Source organism: Podarcis raffonei, chromosome 11, assembly GCF_027172205.1.
Source record: "Podarcis raffonei isolate rPodRaf1 chromosome 11, rPodRaf1.pri, whole genome shotgun sequence".
Lineage (NCBI taxonomy): Eukaryota > Metazoa > Chordata > Lepidosauria > Squamata > Lacertidae > Podarcis > Podarcis raffonei.
In genome coordinates, this window is record NC_070612.1 from 30,442,288 (window position 1) to 30,465,713 (window position 23,426).

The 23,426-nt window shown below is 38.7% G+C and overlaps 1 protein-coding gene across 2 annotated transcripts in view; it reads right to left on the reverse strand.

Annotated features, from left to right (window-relative positions):
- Positions 1–4,785: 4,785 nt before the first annotated feature.
- Positions 4,786–23,426, reverse strand: part of TNPO1 (transportin 1) — a 36,639-nt gene continuing 17,998 nt past the window's right edge. For both annotated transcript variants that reach the window (XM_053407690.1, XM_053407691.1), the window contains 12 exons: positions 22,747–22,918; positions 21,744–21,830; positions 20,753–20,860; positions 20,401–20,559; positions 20,228–20,315; positions 19,590–19,688; positions 19,329–19,424; positions 16,595–16,670; positions 15,685–15,784; positions 13,557–13,631; positions 12,235–12,377; positions 4,786–9,944 (listed from right to left, as the gene is read on the reverse strand). In XM_053407690.1, the coding sequence (XP_053263665.1) occupies positions 12,270–12,377; positions 13,557–13,631; positions 15,685–15,784; positions 16,595–16,670; positions 19,329–19,424; positions 19,590–19,688; positions 20,228–20,315; positions 20,401–20,559; positions 20,753–20,860; positions 21,744–21,830; positions 22,747–22,918 (1,168 nt within the window). In that variant the 3' untranslated portion in view covers positions 4,786–9,944; positions 12,235–12,269. The remainder of the gene's footprint in view (positions 9,945–12,234; positions 12,378–13,556; positions 13,632–15,684; positions 15,785–16,594; positions 16,671–19,328; positions 19,425–19,589; positions 19,689–20,227; positions 20,316–20,400; positions 20,560–20,752; positions 20,861–21,743; positions 21,831–22,746; positions 22,919–23,426) is intronic.

Sequence of the window (23,426 nt, forward strand, 5' to 3'; positions counted from 1 at the left end):
GTTCCTTGAGGCTTTGGGTGTCATTATGGGAAAGGGTTTGGCTGCTCTGATTTCAGACTGACCTGTGAAACCCCAGGCACCGCTTCCATGACCGCTTGAGAACTAACTCAACTTCTGCCTTTCTAATACCTGCTGTCAAAGGTTCAGTGTTAAGCTCGTCCCTAAGAATGACAGAAAACACTGGACTTTTTAACTAGCATTATGTTTTACACTGCTTTATAATAATAATTATTATTAACTGGTACTCACCATGAAGTTGTTACAGTAAGCAACACACTTTTAACCATAGCTGTCAACTTTCCCCTTTTTTTAAGGGAAATTCCCTTATTCCGAATAGGATTCCTCACAAGAAAAGGGAAAAGTTGACAGCTATGCTTTTAACGTTTTGGGGACCCTTTAGTATCCCCAGAAAAAAGCACTGTTTTAGCTTCAAGATCACCTCAAATGTGTTCTTTATTGACTTCTTGATATGCCCAGTATATCTATCATTTTTCAGACATGCATTCTGATTTTAATCAGCCTCTGCCAGAAATTCCTTCTTAATCAGAACTGGGGAGCCTGTGGCCTCCCCTAGGTTTAATTCCAGCTTCCATAAACCCTGGCCAGCATGGTGAGTAGTCAGGAATTATGGAAGTCCAGCATTCTTAGGAGGGCCTCAGCCTCCCCATTCAGGTTCTAAATACTAAAACATGGTTGTTAGCTGTACAAACTGCTCATACCCCCCCATTCACCAGATGGCACCTCCAGCACTGCAGCTTCAGTGGTACAAACATCATGTAGCCCCAGTATCTCAGATTTTGGGGGCACAATGGTACCTGTAGTCACTCAAATGGCTTTGTTTATGATGCCTTCTTCGGCACTGGTCCCATAACTACCAAACCACCTCCACTGGTTAGCATGTCACTTTAGTAATGTCCTAGATATCAACCCTGTGTATGAAGAGGATAAATCTTCAAGACATCTGATGATGTGGACTCCAGTTCACAAAAGCTTTTGTCATAATACATATTTAAAGTGCCCCAAGAGAGTTTTCACTTTCAGCTATTATCCAAAAGCCTAAAACTGGACTCAAGCTTTATAAAAACAAATCAGTTAGTACATGTAATTTCTGCTCCTTCCTACAATGTAGAAAAATCCAACAAAATCACCAACTGAAATTGGTGAGAAAACATACCACACCAAAGAGAAAAAATCAATTGGGTGAGGGGGGGCTGGTTGCAAGGGGGGGATTCTTTGGCCAGTTTTGCTAATTGAGTTTTTAAAAGAAAGAATACTGGTCTTTTTACATTCCTGAGATTAAAATCCAATATAAAAGGCATGCTTATTTTGAAAAGTGATTATATGGTTGAGTGGTTTATTCTAGATTTAATAAATTGTTCTCAGCCAGGCTGAAAATCTTGTTCGTTAAGCTGCATTCCTTACATACCATATTAAAAGTGAAATGCATAATGAACTGTACACCTTGAGAATGTTCTCCTCTTTTGAATCCTTGTTCAAATGACTTATGTTCAGAGATGTGGAAGCGTTTGTGTCTCATGTGCTCTCTTTTTTATTGCTCGTTTTACAAAATGAACAAGCTCTCCCCTCACTCTCAAGATTCTGGATTCATTCACCAGCCCCTTTGCTCACAATGCCAATGCTACAGCAGAAGAATAACGCTGCCCTGGATCTCATTTGTACAAATTTCAATCTTCCTTCCTTCACTCGGCTCCTTTTGTTGGTTGTCTTGGTCACCCATGCATTTAAAAAAAAATATTTTTTTGCCTTTAGTCTTACCTGCACCCCGGTGCCCATCTGGTATCTCCAATTTCTATCCATCTTATCTGCTATCATCACCTTCCTGCTCTCATTTCTCTTGTGCCAGATCTCCTGCTCCTTCACTGAGAAAGCAGTTGCTTTTCTTCCTCATTCCCTTCCTTTAGCATCTTGCTCTCATTGAAATCTGGCATTCCCCTCTGATGGCACTGCTGCTATTTGCCAGTCTTTTTCTCCCACACATCTCAGGCCAACACCCAGAGTAGTATACTTGATCTTCTTGTCAAATCGTGCCAGACAGTTCTGATCTCTGAAGGTTTTCTCAGAATCTGTTCCCTTCTATCTCTCCATTTGCTTTGTTGTTTCTAATTCCCATCCCACTCCTTTAAATGCAAAATCAGATCTTGATATTTTTTTCTTGCTTTTGACATTTCCAATTTTGCTGACTTTCTTACCCAATATTCTCATCTCCAATTCTGGACCATCTCCTCCTCTGCCACCCTTTCCTCTTACCCTCTTCCAACTTACCACACTCTGTAGATTTCCTTCTTTCACCACAACATAATTTCTTTCAACATTTCAGTTATGGATTAATTGTATACCCACTTCTTCAGTGTTGCTACAGCCATGGCAGTGCACACTGACTCAGTCCTTCTTGTAACCTGAGGTCTATTTTGCTTCTCAAAAGCATTGTTCCACCCCACCTCATCTTACTTGCCATTACCACCTTAATTCCACTACCTTATACCTATTAACAAATAAAAACTTTGAGCAGCTCAGTGCTTCTCATCAGCATTAATCCTCCTACGCCACTGAAGTTTCTTCTGCTCCCCAGCTCAGGATTCAGTGTGCATTAGTGAACTGTGGAAACCATTCTGGCATTGGCAATCTTCTCAAATTTTTGCCACGGAATGGTTTTAATAGCACTCTGTCAGCCTGTAGCTATCAGGCTACAATATATGCAGATGCAGTCTCCTCAAAAAACCTTGCACATAATAATCACACACACACACACCTATTTAGCTTCCCTAATAACATGTTCATTACTACATGTCCTAGTTCTCTTCAAATTCCGTTGCAATCCACCTAGACCCTGAATACCTTCTAGCCAAATGCTAGTCAAACACACTTTTTAAATTGTAACATCTAGTATAGTTTAGCTTCCACACAAAAATTATCTATGATTGGCTAATACAAAAATTAAAAATCCAGGTCTTAAACTAGGAGTTTATGCTTTTATATGTCCATTTTAGACTTCAGTTTTGGTGGGTTTTACTGACAAAAGCCTGATAATTCTACAAGTACTTCATTCTTTCCCAGTGTACGTCCATTTAGTACCTTCCCTTCTGCAGTGATAGCACTGTCATTCCAACCTTCTGCTAATTATAACTAGGATGCTTCCACCGGTTTTCAGCTATCTTCCAGTGTTTTATTACATTTTTGTAAGAAATGTATTTTATTAAAATATTACATTATAGGTGAAAACCAGTATGCATGTTTTATAAATATAAATGACATTCGGTCAGGCTAATCATCACCTGCACCGCTTCACTTTAGGATGGAACACAACATAAAGCTATTTCCCCCAGTGCTCTAAGTTCCAAGACTTTGTTGCTATGAAGTTACAGTGCTCCCTTGCTTCATGTTACTACATCCACTTTTCCAAGTGCCATGCTGAATGCAGCTGCTCAAGTATCTCAAGCACAAAGTGACTGGTGTCCTTGACGTTACTTCTGATATGCGAGTCCCCACTTGTATGCAGTTCAAGCCCTGGTGGTTGGAACAGAAGGGCCACTAGCATTTTAGTCTTTTGTGCTGGCACCTTTATTTACTGTTTTTAGAAGGCTACCAGTTTAAACATAGGATAGAGAGGCTTGTGGATTTCTTTAAGAGGCCCACTACCATTTCTCCATAATAGTTCAAGCATTAATGTCAGTTTTGTGCCCTTTTAAAAACCATGGGAGCAAACCAATAAACCTTTAAGGAAGAAAAATTCTGCAGCAAACACTAAAAAGACAATGGGACACCTAAACCCCGGACACAGATTCCTTCCCCCTTTTTTGTTTGAAAGAAAAAAGACAAACTGGCCCCAAACATCATGCAATCTTCTCCACAATTCATTTTACATTAGGACAGTTCATGCTGTCAGTGCATTTGCCTTCAAGTTCTCTGATGATCTTAGACAAGCCACAATCTCTCACTTTACTGAAAACATGTTAAGGAAGTTTAAATACCAGCTTAACATTCAACTGGCTAAATATGTTCCTGTTCTGAATGTGACGTCTGATTTCAAATACATGTTAATGTGACATCTTCAAATCTCACTGCTTTCGTCTGTTTGCTGCTGCTACAAAGACAAAAAAACCCCCAAAGCAAATTGAAATAAGAAACAATACTACTAAGTCTACACATTGGCTGTGTTCACAAATCATGCTAAATCATGCTTTAGTGAAATAAGCATGGAGTAGGAAGAAGCCACAGCAAGCCTTGGGCTCACACTCCCCCATCTCTTTCTTCCTCCTGCATGGCTAGGTTCACAACTTTGGCAAAGCTTACTTTCAGTTTCCTCAAACCCCAGCATGTCATGCTACCTAGACCACAAATGATGGTTTATCCCTATCTATGGTTAGTTTGAACAAGCTACCTTAAACACCCACAGTTCTAAGTTGGCTTGTTCAAAAACTGACCATATGCAGCAGGAACAAATAATAATGCATGATCAGCACAACACAATAAGCAGTTGTTTAAGGAAACTGAAAGATTTGTGGAGTGAGGAGGCAATGATGAAAAGGAGATCATGTAAACACAAGGCTCAGTGTGACTCTGTCCTGTCCCTTCTCATCTCACAAAAACGTGATGTATCATTATGTGTGAATGCAAATGTTTTTAGCTATCACACTAAACTTCAAGCCCAGCTGCTTCCTAATTTCAAAAGAAACTGAAAGCAACACAAGCATGTAATTCAGTTTAGAGCAAACCAATGATCTTGAATGAAGCCCTCTTTCCCTTAAGAATCAAGAGTGCAGCATCTATATTTAAACAAATTTTATTAACATCGTCAAGCAGTGATTAACATTCACATCTATTGTCACATCATACAAATGTAAATACAAAATTACTACATTACAATATATATTCTCTGCATGATCCAAAATATTTGGTGGCCCCAAAAAACTCTTTAGAATTCAGCAGCTTATCAAAAATCAAAACCATATTCTATTTAGAATGAAGTTGTGTTAGCAGAGGCAGACAGGAAAAATCAACTCAATACAGCTTTAGAGGTTGTGGATGGATATGTTTGAAGGGAATATTCTAACATACAGAAAACACATTCAATTTAAAGCTTTCAAGCATAACTCATACAACCTAAGTTGTCAGCAGAAAGATCTGGCTACTTCAACTATTGTTAGTACATCCAACTCTTTAACAATTAATTTTAGGACAGGTAGGAATTAATTGAGAGAACTTTTGATTATTATTTTTTCCCCAGAGGGGGGGCATGGAGAAGAAAGAGTGCCCTTAAGTTTTGGAGAGAGTGCCCTCAAAAATTAGCCAAGGATTTGTAGCTTTCTTGCACATCCAAAAGAGACCTCCATTCTTAAATGAACTGACATGTAAAGGTGTGGCATGCGTGGCAGGTAACATACCATGAGTCCTGAAACAGATTTGCAAAGTAACGGTTTTGCGTAAGAAGTGCATCTGTCCAGCAAAACTAAACTAAACTAACCATTAGTTTCCCTGTCATGCACACACAGATCTAAGTATCTTTTAGTTTATTCTCTTAGTGAATAAAAGCTGCAATGTATGCCCTTATTAAAGTTTTATTCAGGACAGTCCAACCCTCATTTGCTCTGACAAGTAGAAAGAGCAAAACTGGGCTATGGACATAGTTCTGAAATGAAGAGATATCTGAAACTGAGTGCAGTGTTGAGTAGAACTGTATTAATATGTAAAGATTATTTATATTTTCATTTCAACATTAAAGTATCCCAGACAGCCAAATGCTTACACAGTACATAATAAATTCATATGCAAACAGCAACATTATCTTACAAGATTACTGCTTGGTATTCAGTAGCTCACAACAGCAGTCTGATCTCTGCTGAAGTTAACTGCTTAGTACTGCATTAAGAAGTGTTATTCTTTTGACTCTACATACTACGCTAAAAAGGTCTAGGCATCTACACAAGAAAAATATATCAGAAGGATTTATGCCAAGTTATAATTAATTTTAAAAATCAGGAACTTAACCTTTGCACTGCACAATATGAAGCACTCTTTATGCTGATTTTTAGGTGCTATTCTGCGCAGGTGCATTCTTCTCTTAAGAAGAATGTTACAAATCTCTGTTAATACATTCAATATGAATAAAATAGGTGACTTATATTGAAGCACAGTCATTGCTGTTCCACAGTAAGTTAATTTAGATACGAGAGTTTAAGACATTAGGCAGTTCCTATATGAAAGACAAACTGGAACACTTAAGACACATTAGAAGCCTCTAGTTGAACAAAATGGGTAGAAGAGTATTTTACCTGAGATAAAACTAGTATGAATATTTCTTCTCCAAACAGCAACATAAGTTTCAGCTTTGGAAATCCTCTTACAAGTAGTATAAATCTAAATTACACAATATTTAAGTAATTCATGCTAATGCTAAATAAAAATTCAGAATTATCACAGTGTGTATCAATAGTGTTTGTTACAAAACTAAAATTACTTTATGTTTCTTTTTAAAAAATCCCATTGGCTATGTATTTGAAAACATTATTCTATGCATGTTGCCATGACTGCACCCTTTTATGGCTGCTATCCTCAGCATACTTACTTGGAAGCAAGTCCCATTTAAAGGAATAGAATTTGCCGAAGCATCAGGGTGCAACAGGTAGGATCTACATCTTATAACTGATGTCTACACACCAATTTAGAAAACAAATCAAGCTTAAAAAAACTTACAAAATGTATCCATTCCCCTTAGATTTAAAGAAATGAAATGAACATTAAGATACTTCTTTCCCTTAATAGTTAAAGTGTACCACTAGAAAACCCTATAATATTAGACAAGTTTAACTGCAAAAGAGATGCATTTAAAATGTTTTAAAATACACTTTCTGTTACCAACTTAGGTTGACCAGCAGCTTTATTCACTGTTAGAATCCTTCAAAGCAAGGGGGCCTTAGACATGAAAACAAAGGCATATATAAAAACAGTAAACACTGACCTCCTGAGGTTCCTACAACAAAAATATTCAAGTAGAAAATCTACATCACTTAGCAGCGGCTATTTCTGTAGTTTCGCACACTAAGCACTTTATTCACTGTGTAAGGAGCAGATTTAGTAAGCCGTGCTTGTAGCATGCCAAGAGGCAGAGAACACTGGAATGTAACAAAGACAAACTCACAAGTCTACCAGTATCAACATTCAGTCAACATTCAAATAACTGTCAAGACTACATGAAAAGATGCTTTATATATCCCATGATGCAATATAGTTGAATTACAATTGTTAGTGTTTTATCAGAGCTCTCCTCATCTCAAATTCTAACCCAAGTGGTTTCTGCAAATATGCTATACTTTACTCAGAATGAATATGTTTTGGTTTGCTATGAACTTAACAATAATTATCATTTTAACCACAATATTGCTTTCTTGTTTGTTACTTTTCTGCCTGATCAACTAAGTCACAGTAGAACAGTCACTTCCTTCTACATTAACCCATGTAATAAAATTATATATATATATGTATATATATTTATGTAAGTGGCTACTTAACAGTTCAACTTCACAAGGGTAAAACAAATAAGTTTGTTTTAGAGAATTCCATATAGAAATTTTGGGCTAATGCTCTGTCTTCAGAAAGATTAATGCAAACCCTTGTCTAAGGCAAGTTTCACCCTAAATAAATTTTCAGATTTCCTTTCTTAGGAATTGATGGTTGGAAAAGCTACAACTACAGTTTTCATCCAAAAGAAAAGTTGTAGCTACTGACACAGCAAGTTAATTTTAAAGTAGATCACCACATGCAGTTTTATTCCAGTAGATTTCAAGACCTAGTAGCATTAATTCCATTCTTCATAGGCTTTCATATAGGACATGTATTAAAAAGGTCATTTTCAAGCATGTTTAATCCACTCAAATTTGTAAAGAAAAAAAAAGAGGAATGTGTAAGATTTATGCATGCTACCGTGCATCAAACAAAAATTTGAAGCCAGATTTCTTTAATTCACTCACACAAGATTGAACGTCAGTGCAATGGCTAAATCATCCAACAACCTTTATAAGAACCAAATCATGCAAAGTCAGACCCTGCAAAAACAGTTTTCCAGTAGTTGTTTTTGCAATGCAAAGATGAGAAGCAAAAATGTAAGGCGGCTGTTATGGCTTTTTTTTCTTTTTCTTTTTTGCACAGATTAATTTTGCAGCACTTAAGGGAAAATGGAAACGTGTGGCTTTTGCCTCTGACCAGCAGAGTTATCGTCTCTCCATTTTTCCTTTATCATCATGGGATATTCTTTATGCAATCTAAATTAATCACAACTTCCTTTTTTTTTAAATAGTAACACAAGATCAAGTGTACCAGTTAGGTTTTCACATTCACAGTACGTAAGAAAATACACATGGAAAGAAAAGTAAAGGGTTAACTTAACAAGGATTTATTCACAGGAATACAAGTGAGTAGAGGGGAAACAGAAAAGCTAAAAACAAATGAAATGAAGAGGATCCAAACCAACTTTCACTCTGTAGCTTTTAACTTGCACCATTGTGTCCTCTCTAGGATACAAAGGGCCACCAACATGCGCCAATACAGTGTAGATACCCTGCTTTACACCCACCAAATTATGCATCTCTTAAGATCATACTTTGCGAAGGAGAAAATTATAGAAAGGTAATACGTTGGGTGGGAATAAACACTGAAATGTAGCAATCATGTTATCAGTTTTCTACCATTGTCTTTACGTGCCAACTAACATTTACGTAGCCTTTAAACAGGTCTTACCATGTTAAGTCATTTTTAGGTTTGATAAAAATCACTAGTATAACCATGCAGAAAGCACATTACACTGACAGCACAGAGGCAATACTTTGCACAGCTATATCAGCTTTCCACATTGTGCAGGTTACACAATACAATATCAATCTTAATCCTAACAGATCCTAAAAAGATATTTTGAGGCCTAATTGTCACTACAGTATTTTATACCTATATTCCTAAGAAAAAATAAAATCCACAGAATCATAAAAGGAATTTTAAACGCAGGGCTATACTGAATTGGTAAACTGCAACACAAAACTGGCGCAACATAAGTAAATGTATACCACTCTCACCCTCTGATGCAAGCATGCTACTTTCCCACTAAAAATACGCTTGATCACTATGATCCAAAATGCATGCCTGAACCTTAAACGGCACATTAAGAATTATGCCTTACTCTAGAAATTAAATCTAATGAAGTACAACCATCAAATCATATCCACTACCTTTGAAGTTTCAATTTTTTTTTAAAAAAAGGTTCACCTTTCTTCTCTAATGCCCCTCCCCCCACCCAAAAAAATGAAAAGGAGTGACTCATTTGGCATCTTGCAGGTTGCTTCATTTTGTTCAAGTTAACCTTTATTATGGGGTTATTTAAATTTGTACGCTGCAAGTGCCTGCTCCTAATACAGGCAGCAAGCTTTATTTTAACTGTACTAACTTCATTTGTTTAGTTCTTCATTAACATGCAACACCTAGGAATCCCATCAAGATGAAACAATGCAGAAACCCCTTATTACGACACACCTTTTGCTCTCTGCAATCGCTACCCTTCGGTTTTCTTTATCGTGTCCACACAGTGTATTTCCTCTTTACATATCTCTATGGTTCAATTTTATAGTTTTCATTTTGGTACAGTTCCCCATAATATTGCAGAATGTGCTGTTGTAAATATATATTTATATATATATATTGAGCTTCTTCACATCCAGTGCAGAGTTGTAACAGGAGACAGACTTCCACCCACAAAAGCTCCAGATGTTAAAACATTTCCCAACATCGGCTTAATACAGTGACGGCAACACCTCCCTCCCGCCCCTCCCAGTAGGCTTGGGATTGTACTGTATTCCCTACTGGTTTACCCTTCCCCCCAGTAAAGGGTAACATTTTTTTCCCTGGGTGTCGAGGCTCCCTCCCAGTCTTCCAGACTGAAGGACCTGAAAGAAGCAAGCAAGTCACAGATTTAGTGTTCGGAAAGCAAGTGTTTTAAAATAATGTTATCACAAAATACACCACGATCTGAATACATAGTCAAAAATGCAAAGTGATTAAGTTAAAAACCTAAGAAGCTGCCTTATGCAGAGACAAACCTTCAGGGTCTATCCAACTCAGTACTGCCTACACCAACTGACAGCCATTCACAAGCGTTTCAGCCAAGGGCCATTCCCAAACATCTGGAGATGCTGAGGATTGAATTTGGGACCTTCTGCATACACTAAGCCAGCCTTCCTCAACCTTGGCCCTCCAGATGTTTTGAGACTACAATTCCCATAATCCCTGACCACTGGTTCTGCTAGCTAGGGATCATGGGAGTTGTAGGCCAAAACATCCGGAGGGCCGAGGTTGAGGAAGCCTACACTAAGCTATGGCCCTTCCCCAATGTGAACCTCCAAGAGAAAGTCACAGCAGTACTAATATATTTAGAGTGATGTTCCATTTCCTTGCCTTCAACTTTCTTTTTATTAGCAAAAGACAAGCAGTTTTCGCAGGTGGTACTCTCCTCTTTCTACTCCAAAGCCAGCTGAATTAACGAAAGAAATCTCAGCAGAGAAACCATGCTGAGGCTGGATGGCCATCCACCATGGATGCTGTAGTTGAGATTCCTATATTGAAGGAGGCTGGACTAGATGATCCTCAGGGGGGTACCTTCCAACTCTATGGTTCTAAGCTCCTGAAGTAGATTCTTCTACATACTTTAAATCATTCTGGGCTTAAAACATCACCTATGATGTTTTACTGAAAGCTCATACCATTGTGATGTTTATCCCAGACAAGCAACTGACAAAACTTCTAGCAGGATAGTTATAAAGCTATATGCAGAACTACTAGAATTAAGGTATCAGATATATTTCCCTCTATTTCAGCCCCTGCCAACAGACAGGGGGCAAATTCCATGTGATATGGACAAACGGTCACCCTGCTATCAATGATTGTATGTGAAGATGCCATAAATTTATTTCCTTGCTTGCGGCAAACAACCCTTCATCACTTGGCAACAGTCCCTGTCTTTCCTGCAAAAGCCTTGATCTTCACCCCAAGTTCTCCAAGGAGTAAATGAGGGGTGTGGCTTCTCTTCCATGAGGTGGGACTTTGCAGGAAGAACCAGTAACCCTTCAGAAGAGACCATGGAAGAGGACAAGTAATGACCATTAATGGTTGGTAGTTTCATCTCTGCAACTCTTACACTTTATATATGAAGGCTGCTTTGTTCCCATGCAAGGGTACGGCGGGTTCCATAAGGTAATTTAAAAAAATGTGAAGTCAACAAAAAAAGCTTGCAGAAGAGAAGCTAGCTATAGGCTTAGCTGAATAAAGAGAATGCTACTGCAGCAGTTTATGGCCTTTGGCATGTTTCCATGAGAAGGAATTAACCTGGGGAACCTCCAACCCACAGGCCAGATTTGGCCTATCATTTGACCCATGAGGCTATTTTGGTCAAGCCATGCTCACCTACCCTGCACCTGATATCAATGTGGAGCAGGCAAGGGTGGGGGCTCGGCCAAAAGGGGCTTTGCAGGCATGGTGATCGGCAGTGCCTGCAAAGCCCCTTGCACACCTTCCAAAGTGCTCACCAACAGGCTAGTTCTCGGGAGCTTCTGAAACTTTGTATAAAAGAAGATTGTACACCTGTGCATCAGCTGAGAACTTGGGGTGGCCAATCTTGTTTGCTATAGGTGCTGAAGGGACCTGCACCTGCTCCATTTGGCTGCACTTTGAAGTGCTGACTTTGGGACTTCAAAGCACCAACTCTTTTGCCATGCTAGGTGATGTGTCCAATTTGGCCTGCAAGTAGTAGTGATTGGTGGGGCAGTACAGCGATGCTCACTTGCCTTCACCAGCCATCGCTGCCAATTACAGAGAGAGGCAAGGTGCAGGTGACTCATTGAGGCAGTAGGGTTGTCAAGATTAGCTGCCCTGTTGTGCCCACACTATGCTGAGCTCCCCACCTCTCCCTCTCAGAAACTGACAGCAACACTTGGGTGTTTGGAAGGCAGATGAGCAACGCCATTCTGATAAGTGGGGCCAAAAAGGTTCCCAGCCCTGGAGTAAATAAACAAACAAAATCTACTAAATGAGTCTCCTCCATTAGCTGTTGCTAAATAGGGGAAGAGTTGTGGTTATTTGAGGGAGGTTAAAACTTCAGCTTATCCACCAGTCAACATACACAACACAGAACAGTTCATGCACTGGAAAAAGGGAGGAGCTTTGAAAGTCAACCCAGCTTACCCCTCATTATGGTACTGCAGCTTGAATACTTTAGGTTAAACTCCATAGTAAGCTGCAAGGCGTTCTTTTAAGGGAACAGGAAACTGGTCAGAGAAACGCCTCCAATTTTCATCTCCAACTTGATTTTTAAATCCATGAAGGATCTAAAGGGGAGCAGAAAGTTAAATGTTTTCTTCAAAGAGCAACTGAATTAAAAGCCTTAGAAGAGTGACCATCTGATAACAGAAAAACTAGATGCACATTGATAATGGTTACAGTGTTTGCAAAAAGTCACATACTAGATCCAAAACTTGTTTTTTTAAAAAATGAGTTCTATTTATGCCACAAATTTATGTGATTTACTATATTCCTTCCATCAAAAAGCCCTAGATTCTAGGCATATATTCATCTCTTCTTGCACACACATTCCATTCTCCAGCTGTTTTACTTAGAAAAGATCAAGGGGGGTAGCGATGGAACTGTGTGCGTTAACAATTCTTAGTTTCTGGAAGGAGTTATCAGGCTGTTGGACATCATAATGAGTTCACCACTAACTATGAATGCTCAGATAGAAATACTGTAGAGCAATTTTTCAGAACACCAGAGTAGGCTACAGTGGTACCTCGCAAGACGAAATTCATTCGTTCCGCGAGTTTTTTCTTCTTGTGAGTTTTTTGTCTTGCGAAGCACGGTTTCCCATAGGAATGCACTGAAAATCAATTAATGCGTTCCTATGGAAACCGCCTTCAGACCAGGTCCGGGGACAGTCTGTCCCCCGAACCTCTTCTGAAGGCTGGGGGGGGGCGGGACAAGGGCTTTTCTTCCCACCGCCAGCCTTCAGAAGGCTGTTCTGAAGGCTGGCGGTGGGAAGAAAAGCCCTTCTCCCCACCTCCCGCCCCGCAAGCTCCGGGGACAGGAGGGCTTCGCTGCCGCCCGCCAGCATTTTAAGATCGCCCTGGGACAGCGGAGAAGTCTCCGCTGTCCCGGGAAGGCAGGCGGGGGGGAGCAAAGACTTTTGCCCCCCGCCGGCCTTCAGAAGAGGTCCAGGACCTCTTCTGAAGGCCGGCGGTGGGCAAAAGTCTTTGCTCCCGACCGCCAGCATTTTAAAAGAGGTCCCCGGAGATTTCCCTATGGGCTTTCTTCTTGCGAAGCAAGCCCATAGGGAAATTCGTCTGGCGAAGCACTTCGAAAAACGGAAAACTCTTTCTTCTTGCGAGTTTTCCGTCTTGCGAGGCATTCGTCTTGCGAGGTACCTTCTTTTTGTGCCACTTTAAGTACACTCTAACTTCACATGTTCTAATAATACAGCCCCATGAAACAAAAAATGTGAAATAACTCATTACCTTACAGAACATGTCTCGAAGATCATCTTTTGGGCTAATCCATGATGCAACAGCATCACAAAAAAATATAAAGTCCTGCAAATGTTTTCAAAATGTGCAAATTAGAGATGAGTACTTATAAATGGACAGATTCTGCACAGAAATATCAATGTAATTAAATTCTAGGAACCTATCTGCACTATACATTTATAGTGCTATTATACCATTTAAATCGCCCTGACTTCCCTCCCACAGAATCCTGGGAACTGCAGTTTGTGAAGAGTGCTGAGAACTACAATTCCCAGTTTCCTCAGAAATTCCCTGTTTAACCACTCAGAGAATTTTAACTCTGTGAGGGGACCAGGAGCCTCCTTACAACTCTCAGAACCCGTAACAAACTAGTTTTGATGATTATTTGGAGGAAGTCATGACTTTAAAGTGGTATGATACTGCTTTAAAAGTATAGTGCAGATGAGGCCTATATCTACATTTTATAGTTTCTCCATCAAACATTTTATTATATACAATAAAAATTCTGAAGCCTTTTGCACCTATGTCAAATTCCTTCTCCTGTATGTTTTTTATAGGGAACAGCAGCAATGATTTCAATAACAAATCTGTGATCTGTATAAGCATTCAAATGGGTGGCTGGGCTCCAGACAGTAACTCCAAGAACTTCATGTGAATTGTGAAACACAGGCAGGGGCTTGGGTCAGGAGAATGGAGTTAGTTAAGAAGGTTAAAATGATCAACTGTGAGAAATGTGCAGGGTTCCTCTTTGTAGCACTTGATCTGGAAGCAAGTCCCATTGATGGTAAAAGAATAGGTAAGCAATAAATGTTTTTAGAACTGAACTTAGCATCTAGTTTGACCCCACTGGAGGAGGAAGCAGGAGTTTCACAATTTGAACTTCCACTGTTTCCACCACTTCTTAAAAAGCAGCTGTCATGGGGGTGGGGGGGATATTTTGACCTCCCAAAAAAGGTTTCCTGAAGTTCTACCTTCTGCATCAAATTTATTCCTATTAGAAGCTGGTCTGAAGAATGCAAAACATAAGATTTTAAATACTACAACTCCAGCTTTCTTGAGTTTTACTCATCATTCTAAAGAGAAAACAACACATCATCATATCACTAAATCACACTAACATTTTGAAGTGCCCATTTTCAATTCTGGTATTTGAAATAGTATATACTCAGACCAAGCCATTAACAATGTATTTTGCAGTGACCAATCCACAGTGAAACAGACCAACACTTGATGTTATTTGAAGCCAACTGGGACAAACATGTATGTATGTATGTATGTATGTGGCAACAAAGTGATAGAAATAAAGGTGCTGACAGTCACACTATCTAGTTCTTGCTTACAGGTATTCTAGTCTGCCAATAATCTAAGAACTGTTATTCAAAAAGGGATTTGAATACATGTCGGCCAAACAATACCTCAATAAAATAAAGGCAGAGCAGAATTCCAGAAATTAATTTTTGCAAAACGTTTATGCAGAGCCAAGAATACTATCTGCTTATCTAGGATATGACATAATCTTCAACTGAATGGAGATCTTATCCACTCTATGAAAGTACTTTGGGCAGTTTCTTATTTTTCCAAAAGTGGCTACCATGAGTAACAGAATTAAGAGGGGGTAGCTTCCTGAGGCATTTTGGAGAATCATTATTGGTTTGATCCAACACTATGTGAGTGCAGTTCTGCGATAGGACCACCACTTTGCCTCCTTCAAAATTTGTTCTGGATAGTCTCCCAGTCCTTAAAACAGATTTTGGGTGTGTGCAAGTTACTGCAGTGGGGAGGAAAGGAAAGTGAAGTCCCACTGTGCAAGGAGAAGCCCCTTCAGCTTGTGTGTGAACACCATTGGTTTCATCCCATATGCAGAGTTTAAATCTGGTATCTAAATAAGATGATGTAACATGGGGCAGAGGATCAAATTTTAGACCACACGTCTGGCTTAAAAGGTCCTACCAATCTCTGATCCTCACTTTTTAATGTCTCCCAGCATTGTTGCTACAGTACTTTGGGCAGTATGTGTCTTGATTTTTTCCTTGAAAAACACACCACCACCTCAATTCTTATCTGCAGCCAATGGGGCAATGTGTTCATCTAAGCCAGTCAAGACCAAGACAAGACTTACTTGGACTACTCCACTTGGATTGACGGTGATCATGGTACAAATTCCACGGAATGCTGAATCTTTTTCTTCATTATCCCTTATGTTTCTGAGAGAGGTGCACCTATTAAAACAAAGAACAAAGGGTTAGATTAATCTCTGCATCCAACTTTAGCTGGTATTGTATTTGATGGAATAAGTGTCCCAATGAAGCTTAAGGACTATGCAGCACATGTCAGGTTTCTTACTTTGTAGCCCTACTTTGTACACTTTCTACCTGATTTGAAACCCATAGAATTTTATAGATGCCAGATCAGCCAATTTCAAATTCTTTCTTGTAGTGCACAAGTGACCTATATTCCATTAAATACCTCTATCTATTTTCTGCATTGTATCATTATTAGCTTTCATTGCTAAAAGCAGCATATACTGCCACAGTATGAAGTCTATCAAATACCAGGAACAGAACATCTCTCACTTGTTTACAGCAGCAGCAAGCAAGCTATTTTGGTACAAGTTTATAAACATATATTTCAGACAGCAAGTCAAATCGCAAATGAGTTTGAAGTAATGTAATGCGATGTTTTAACGTTTTATGCTATTTGCATGCACATAATCATACTGGTGGATTTTTTAAAATGCTTTTTAATAATCAAGCTTTAACACATCAAGCATGTGACAATCTTATCCCATGCATTAATTAGTTGTTAGCCACAACATGAAATATATACATGACGGTACTGCTAAAAAAACTCACAAACCTGATAGGACAAGATTAGTCACATGGTTGGCAATGATTAAGAATAGTGATTTTTGTAACCAACTGAAAAGTATATCTAGAAGTGAGATAGAGAGAGGAAAGAAAGAAAGGAAGAAAGAAAGAAAGAAGAAAGTGAAGAAAAAATGAATAAAAAAAAGATTGAATAATACACACCAGGGTCTTATAAACTGCTGTAGCATGGGGGCCACCTCTTGAGGACAAACGTAACCAAGACGACCAATTGTTATTGCTAAGGTAACGCAATCACGGTTATACACCACCAAACGCCAACCAAGACATGAGCAAATGAGGGGGGAAGGAGAAAAATAAAGAAAAAACAACAAATAACTCAGAAACAGAAACCAACAGAACCTGTGTATGATAATAACATAAGATTTCACCAGTGCTGTTCATTACCACCCCTAAAAATAAGGGGTAGCAAATGTGGCATACTATTTGGAGGAGGGGGAAAGGAATTAAGCGAATGAGAGAACACCAAAAGCACAAATTAAAATCCAAATGCTCAGTCTAAATAATATGGTTCAAACTGTGACAACGCTATTTAATCAAAAGGTATTTTGAGTCACCTTTAGTAACAAGTCACTGTTATTTATTACACTGAGTTGCTAGCCCATTTCTCAGGGTTAAAAACCCACAGCTACTTGGCTTCCTTGAAAGAATACTATTTGTAATTAAATTTTAAACGGCAGGTCTTAATTTTAAAATCAAAGTAACATAAACTTTTAAAATTTACAATTTTCCAGGGGGAAAATGGAATTCTATTCATAACGCTCAAAGAATTCTTTTAAAGATAAAAGCTAAATTCAGCAGGAACCAGGGGTTGTATCTGTATTAGCTTTTCATTACAAGATAAGGCAGCTTTTGATTTTATTATCTAACGATTCAACAATTGCCAGAATTAATCTCTGGAGTCAAAGATCCTGCATAAATATGAAGGGATCTGTTCAGTGTGAACTGATCTGTCAGGCACCTGGCCGTTCATGTGAAGAGACTGCTTGGACGGTGACCCTGTGTGGCTTTAATGGTGTTCTCTCAACTCGCAGAGTAATTCTTCAGAAAAGGGAGAGTGTGGGTATGTTTAAGGATTATTTGAAGCAAACTACATGAATACTAAAATCCAGCAGATTCATATGAAGCAGAGAAGCCTATGCTTAAAAGACATTGTGCAACACTCCAGAACAGGCATTTGTGAACAATCTCATGAACACATGCAATAAAGCAGATGATGCTCTTTTCACTATGAGATTTGGTGTAGGATATACCAACACTATAAAATGGAATCACAATTAATACGGCTAAAAGAAAATTTGTGGCTTTGTTTTCCAATTATTTATTGTGCTATACATGAATCAGACTCTAATATTATCAATTCCTATCCGACCATTAACTAGGGATGTTATAGTAGTGGATTTCCTGTGTCAGCAAGGGACTGACCTACATGACCTTTGAGATCACTTCCAATGCTATGGGCTACAAGGTTTTCTGTATGATTTTGCCACAACACTCATTCAATTCCCATTAGAATTATATTCCCATTATTTAGAGAATAATGGAAATGATGTACTGGTTGAGAATACAGAGTGGAATTTAGACCACAAAGCCTATAATTTTTGGCAAATACTCTTACAGAGTTCATTTCTTAAGCAACCATTCAACATAAGAAGTCAATTAGGAAAAGCACTATAATGTTAAAAGGTGCTAGTTTTGGTAGATCGATGGTAGATCTGCATTGAGATTTCAAGTATGACAACATCCTACAGTATAGACCAGAATATCCCACAACAAACCTAAAGTACAACACATTCAACATTTATCTGTAGTATCAGCCTTTTGGGTATTTACAACTAATATTTAGAAGTTATGGTGAGGGATCAAATGTCTCTTAACTTCTGCACTGTGTAAAAAGCAAGCACTACAGGTGTACCAATGACCATAAAGAAAATGTATAGGTGTCACCCCCAGTTACTGCCAGGAGACCTCTTTGATCTAAAAGAGTTGTTCCACAAGACACATCATGTGTTTGCAAACGTACTGTGAATAGTGCAGTACATAATGTGCCAAATTACCATGTAGCTTATCTTCCAGTTTAACATAAAATATACAGTTACAGTCTTTGCACTCATTGCTAGATATTTAACAAACATGCACAGAATATAACCTGACTCCCACCCACAGCCGTGAAGGCAATGGCCAAGTTATCAATGTCTAGACTGAAATTCTGGTAACCATTCATTTTCACTTCAGACTGTAACTATAAATCTGCATTCATAGGCTTAGTATCACTGGTATCAGATTACAGTGCAGACAGAGATAGTCAGAGATGACAATTAGCATTTTTCAGAAAATGAAAAGCTCTTTTAAAAAAGAAAAAAAGAAACACACACAGAACATGCTTTCTACTAGCACAGAACAAGCCTCAAACTCAATTTTAAAGGGTCTTTTAATCTTCAACCAATCTGCAATTTCTAAGGTCTCCATTTAAGAGCATGCTATATTTAATAAACTATGTAACAAGTTAGCAAGATATAAATATATGATAGTCAGCTACTTTTTTTTTAATAGCAGTTTGCTTGCATCCTCTTGCCAGCTATAGTTAGAAGGCTTCTGTAAATTAGCTATGTGCACAGAACACACATACAATTTATACAAAAAAGGATGTCAAATTCTATGCTACGTTTAAGTCCTTAATCAATAGCATCTGCTAATTGAAAATTAAATCTGTTTAATTTGACACTTAATTACAAGGCTGAGGTTTGCAACACCATCCAAACTGAGTTGCTTTTGCTTTAAAACTGATGCAGTTTACCTACGACTCTCTGAATAGTCTGGTTTACAAACAGACATCTGCATAACTTTATTCACTGCAAAGAGTTCAGTTGTAGGGTACCTGTGTTTTCTAACAAAGTCTTTGGTGTGTTGGGTCTGTTAATGATTTCTACAAGCTGGTGCAAGACCATAGGAATATAAGGCTGCATCTCTATACCTAGAAAGAAAGAAAAAAACACATAAAACAGTTCATTAAAAACCTGAACATATGCTTTCATAACAGGTACATAAGTGCAATTGAACACCAGAATTTACAACTGGTAAAAAATTTAATCTATACCATACAAAATCCAAACTATAACTTTAAAGAAGCAAACCTTACCCATCTGAATAGAAATTTCTCCAATTGCCCACGTGGCATTGTTACAGACAGAAATGAACTCTGGGTTAAGGTTGGTTCCTAAAATTGGCATGAAGTCAGCTGAAAAGAACACAAGCCACACTGTTAAAACTCTCCCACAAATAGAACTTCACACAAATGTTCAGTTTCATGTAACTTCAGCAGAAAACCCATGTGAAGGACAATCACTTTTTCTTAGCCAGAAACTCTTCCTAGGCATAAGAAACTGCTGGTACAGCCCAATAAGGTTAAATTCAATTCCACTGCAAGCAAGGGACTTCAGCTACCAATTTGCGTGGGATGCATATATAACCACAAGTGTTCAATGAAACAAAAAAAGCAGCTTTAGACATATCCAACATTTTGAACAGGATCTTCTGCTATAAAGTAAGCATGTGTTTACTAGGCACTGCCTAGCCAGAAACAAGGTCCTGGAGGAAAAGTTCTACATCAAACTTAGATGGCAATAATATATTCTCTTTTGTACCATAAACCTGTTAGGAAAAAAACAAAACTTTCAAAATTTCCCTTTATACATAGAAAGAGCATTTCTAGTCACAATGATGCCATGCATGGACAAGACTCCATATTTGAAGAATTTGCCTTGCGAAGTCACATACCAATGCATGGCTTCACATGTTGAAAACATGCCTTTGTCAGATCGCCCAGCAAGGCAAAAGAACTCTGTCGTACCTCGGGCATTTTATCCTAAAAGAGAGAAACAGAAGTAAGTTTGTGTTTTTAAGCATTCTATTTCAAAAGTGAGGCAGGAGAAGGGGATTATTTGCCTCACCTGCATGCACTGGTACATAAGTGTCAGGATATTGCTCCGAGCCACTAGCTGTTCAATGTTGCCACCGAGTCCTTCAGCTAAACCACTAAGCAAATCAAGAGCCACAATCATGAAGTCTTTATCTGGAGCTTCGTACTGGTCTGGCTGAGCATTGTGCAACTATAATAAAAACACACAGTTGGACACTGCTTAAAAGGTTTAATTACGTGACATACAATGAACCATTTTTGCTATTAACATTATTTTCAGTTGGTGAAATAATATTACAAATCTCTCCAGAAAACAAGCTTCACTTAAAATGCAACTGAAGATAATTCTCCCCATCCTCTAAAGGCCAACAACAGAAAAATACCATGGCTTGTGCAAGAGTCTTCTGTACCAGATTTACACAGCGCTGGTACACAGGTTCACAGTATGGAAGGAAGCCAGATTGCAAGGCAGTGGCAACCGAAGATAGGCACTGAAATGCGGAAGAAAAAGTAGTGAGTATCAGGGATATTCAACTGATATGAGCTTTCAATTGCAGGCATGCATGTTTGCTACAAACAAATTCTTTTAGAAAGGCCAACTTTTTGAAGTACATGAACTGCAGAACTAAGGAACTTCCTAACAGTGTGGCCAGAGTTCTAGCTTTGGCCATGCCAAGACCCATGGAATTACCAACATCATTAATTCCTACAGCTCAACCCTATGTGTCCTTCCCTCAAAATATATCCTAATGAGCTCAATGCATTCTGATACACATATAGTCAGTAATCCCACCAAGTCGGAATGGGGTTTATTCCTAAGTAAAGGGGTGTAGAATTGTAAATGGGCATAGAATTAATCTCCCAGGAGAAGCTTCCCTCGCGTGTGTGTATCAAGGAAAACTGCAAAACTATTAGTGAGCAGCTGGAGGAGGAGAGGTCAGAGGGTGAAGAAAGAGCAGTGAGTGGAGGGGAGCCCTTTCCCCCTCTTCTGGACTCCCTGCAAAACTCAACAAACCTGCTCAGCTGAATAGAACACAGCTGTGGGGGAGCTTGAGGGAGTAGCACCCACCTTGGGCCTGCCCCTAAAAAACAAGTCTAGAGTGAGAGGCTAGAGTGATGTCTGCTGTTTCCAGGAACTCTTTCCATTGTGAGACTTTTGCGGGTGAGCTGAGAGTTTGCTTGGACCCTCAGCAGGAACCCAGAGGCTGAGAGCGTCAGAAGGAAAATGAGTGTGTGTGTGTGAAACATTTTTATATGTAACTGTGTGTTTTTGTAATATTTCGTTTAAGTTGTCTGTTGCTTCTTTTTTGTATGCTGCTTAGAGATATTTTTAATATATTAAGCATTAAAGAAATTAAATAATCAATCAATTACCTCTAATAAAGGGAAAAGATCTTTATCTTCATCCTTCAACATGTTCCATTTTTGGATTAATGGAGGCATAAGCATCTGAATATATTCCTAAAGACAATGAAATAAAATGACACATTTAAGTAAGCCATTGTAAATTCCATTAAATTCCAACGTTGTTTCCACTTCAAACATGTGACACCATTTTCCAAAAAATCCAGTATTATCAAAATTATGGAGGAATAATCTCCAAAAGTTTACCTTACCACCTGACAACCACAAACTCTCAAAAAGGAGTGTTACACATGGTCTGGAGACTCCCAGATTCAAATCTCACTCCATAAGAAAGATCACTGGGTAATCACTAGCTCTCAGTCTAACCTACATGACAGGAATGTTGCAAGGAGAAAGTGCACAAGTTCCAGCTTGTCAATATCTTCCATAATTTGTTGTGCCCAGAACTGGACACAGTACTCCAGGTATTGTCTGAGCAAGGCAAAATAGAATGGTACTATTGCTTCCCTTGTTCTGGACACTAAACTTGGTGCAGCCTACAATAGAATTAGCCTTTTTTGCTGCTCTGCTGCATGACATTGTTGACTCATGTTAGCTTGTCATCTACTACGGTCCCCAGATTCTTTTCACCTGGTAATCCAGGTGTCCCCCATCTTATATTAGTGAAGCTGGTTCTTCCCACCAAAGTGTAGAACCTTACATTTGTTCCTACAGAAATTCATTTTGTTAGTTTGTTAGCACAGTTCTCCAATTTGATGAAGATAGCACCACAGATTTCATAATATTTCATAACAAACAGAAAGGAAGCAATATTCAGGCCAGTGAAAGATATGTTGAAATTTTGTTAAAGGATGATGGGGCAAATTGCTTGGTACTTAAAACAATGGAGTGTGTTGAAATATTCCCGCTTGCAACACACCAAAGTAAGGAAATAAGCCTCTAGAATGTAGGACTAATTAAGAGGTGAACAAAATTATCAGTTTAATCTGAATGAAAGGATAACAATACTTACTGGTTTGTTTAGATGATGGCCTACAGAATCTGCTAAAGTTCCTATGGCATCGTAAAGAATGAGCAGATTCTTATGCTGGTATTTACTAAATGCGAAGACCAGAGTATCAAGTATATAAGCGAGATAAGGAACAAGTTCTGTACAAGCCTCCTCTTCTAGAGTAGCAAAGGCACTAAGAAGCAAAAGAAAAATTTAGTATGCAGAATTAGAGAATGCACTCCTCTCTTTGACACAAACTTTCACAGCTTTTTTTAAAAGGTCACACGGGGGTGCGGGGGGGAGAGAACCATTCTGGTAAGATGCACTGGAAGTTGGCTTTGCATTTATTTTCACAGGTCATAACACCTCTGAAGATGGAGAAACCCTACCTTAAACTGAAGTAAAGATTTTGCTCATCACCCAAGTATCTGATTAAAGTACTTGGCCAAGGTAGTCATATTTTGTCTGGTTTCACATTAAATTGTATTTAAGTGAAATACTGTTCTATTGCATTTCAAAATTGTTTCTTGCTTTGGGATTGTGTGAACAATGAAGAGAGGGTAGTAAATTATTTTAATAAATAAAACAAAGCCATAAACCTGAAGGGTTTTCAAAAGTCCCCAAGTTTCCAAGCAAAAGCTAGGCTCCAAAGGTACGGAAACCCAAAAGTGCTCGTGGGTGTGATGGGTTACTTGAATGTG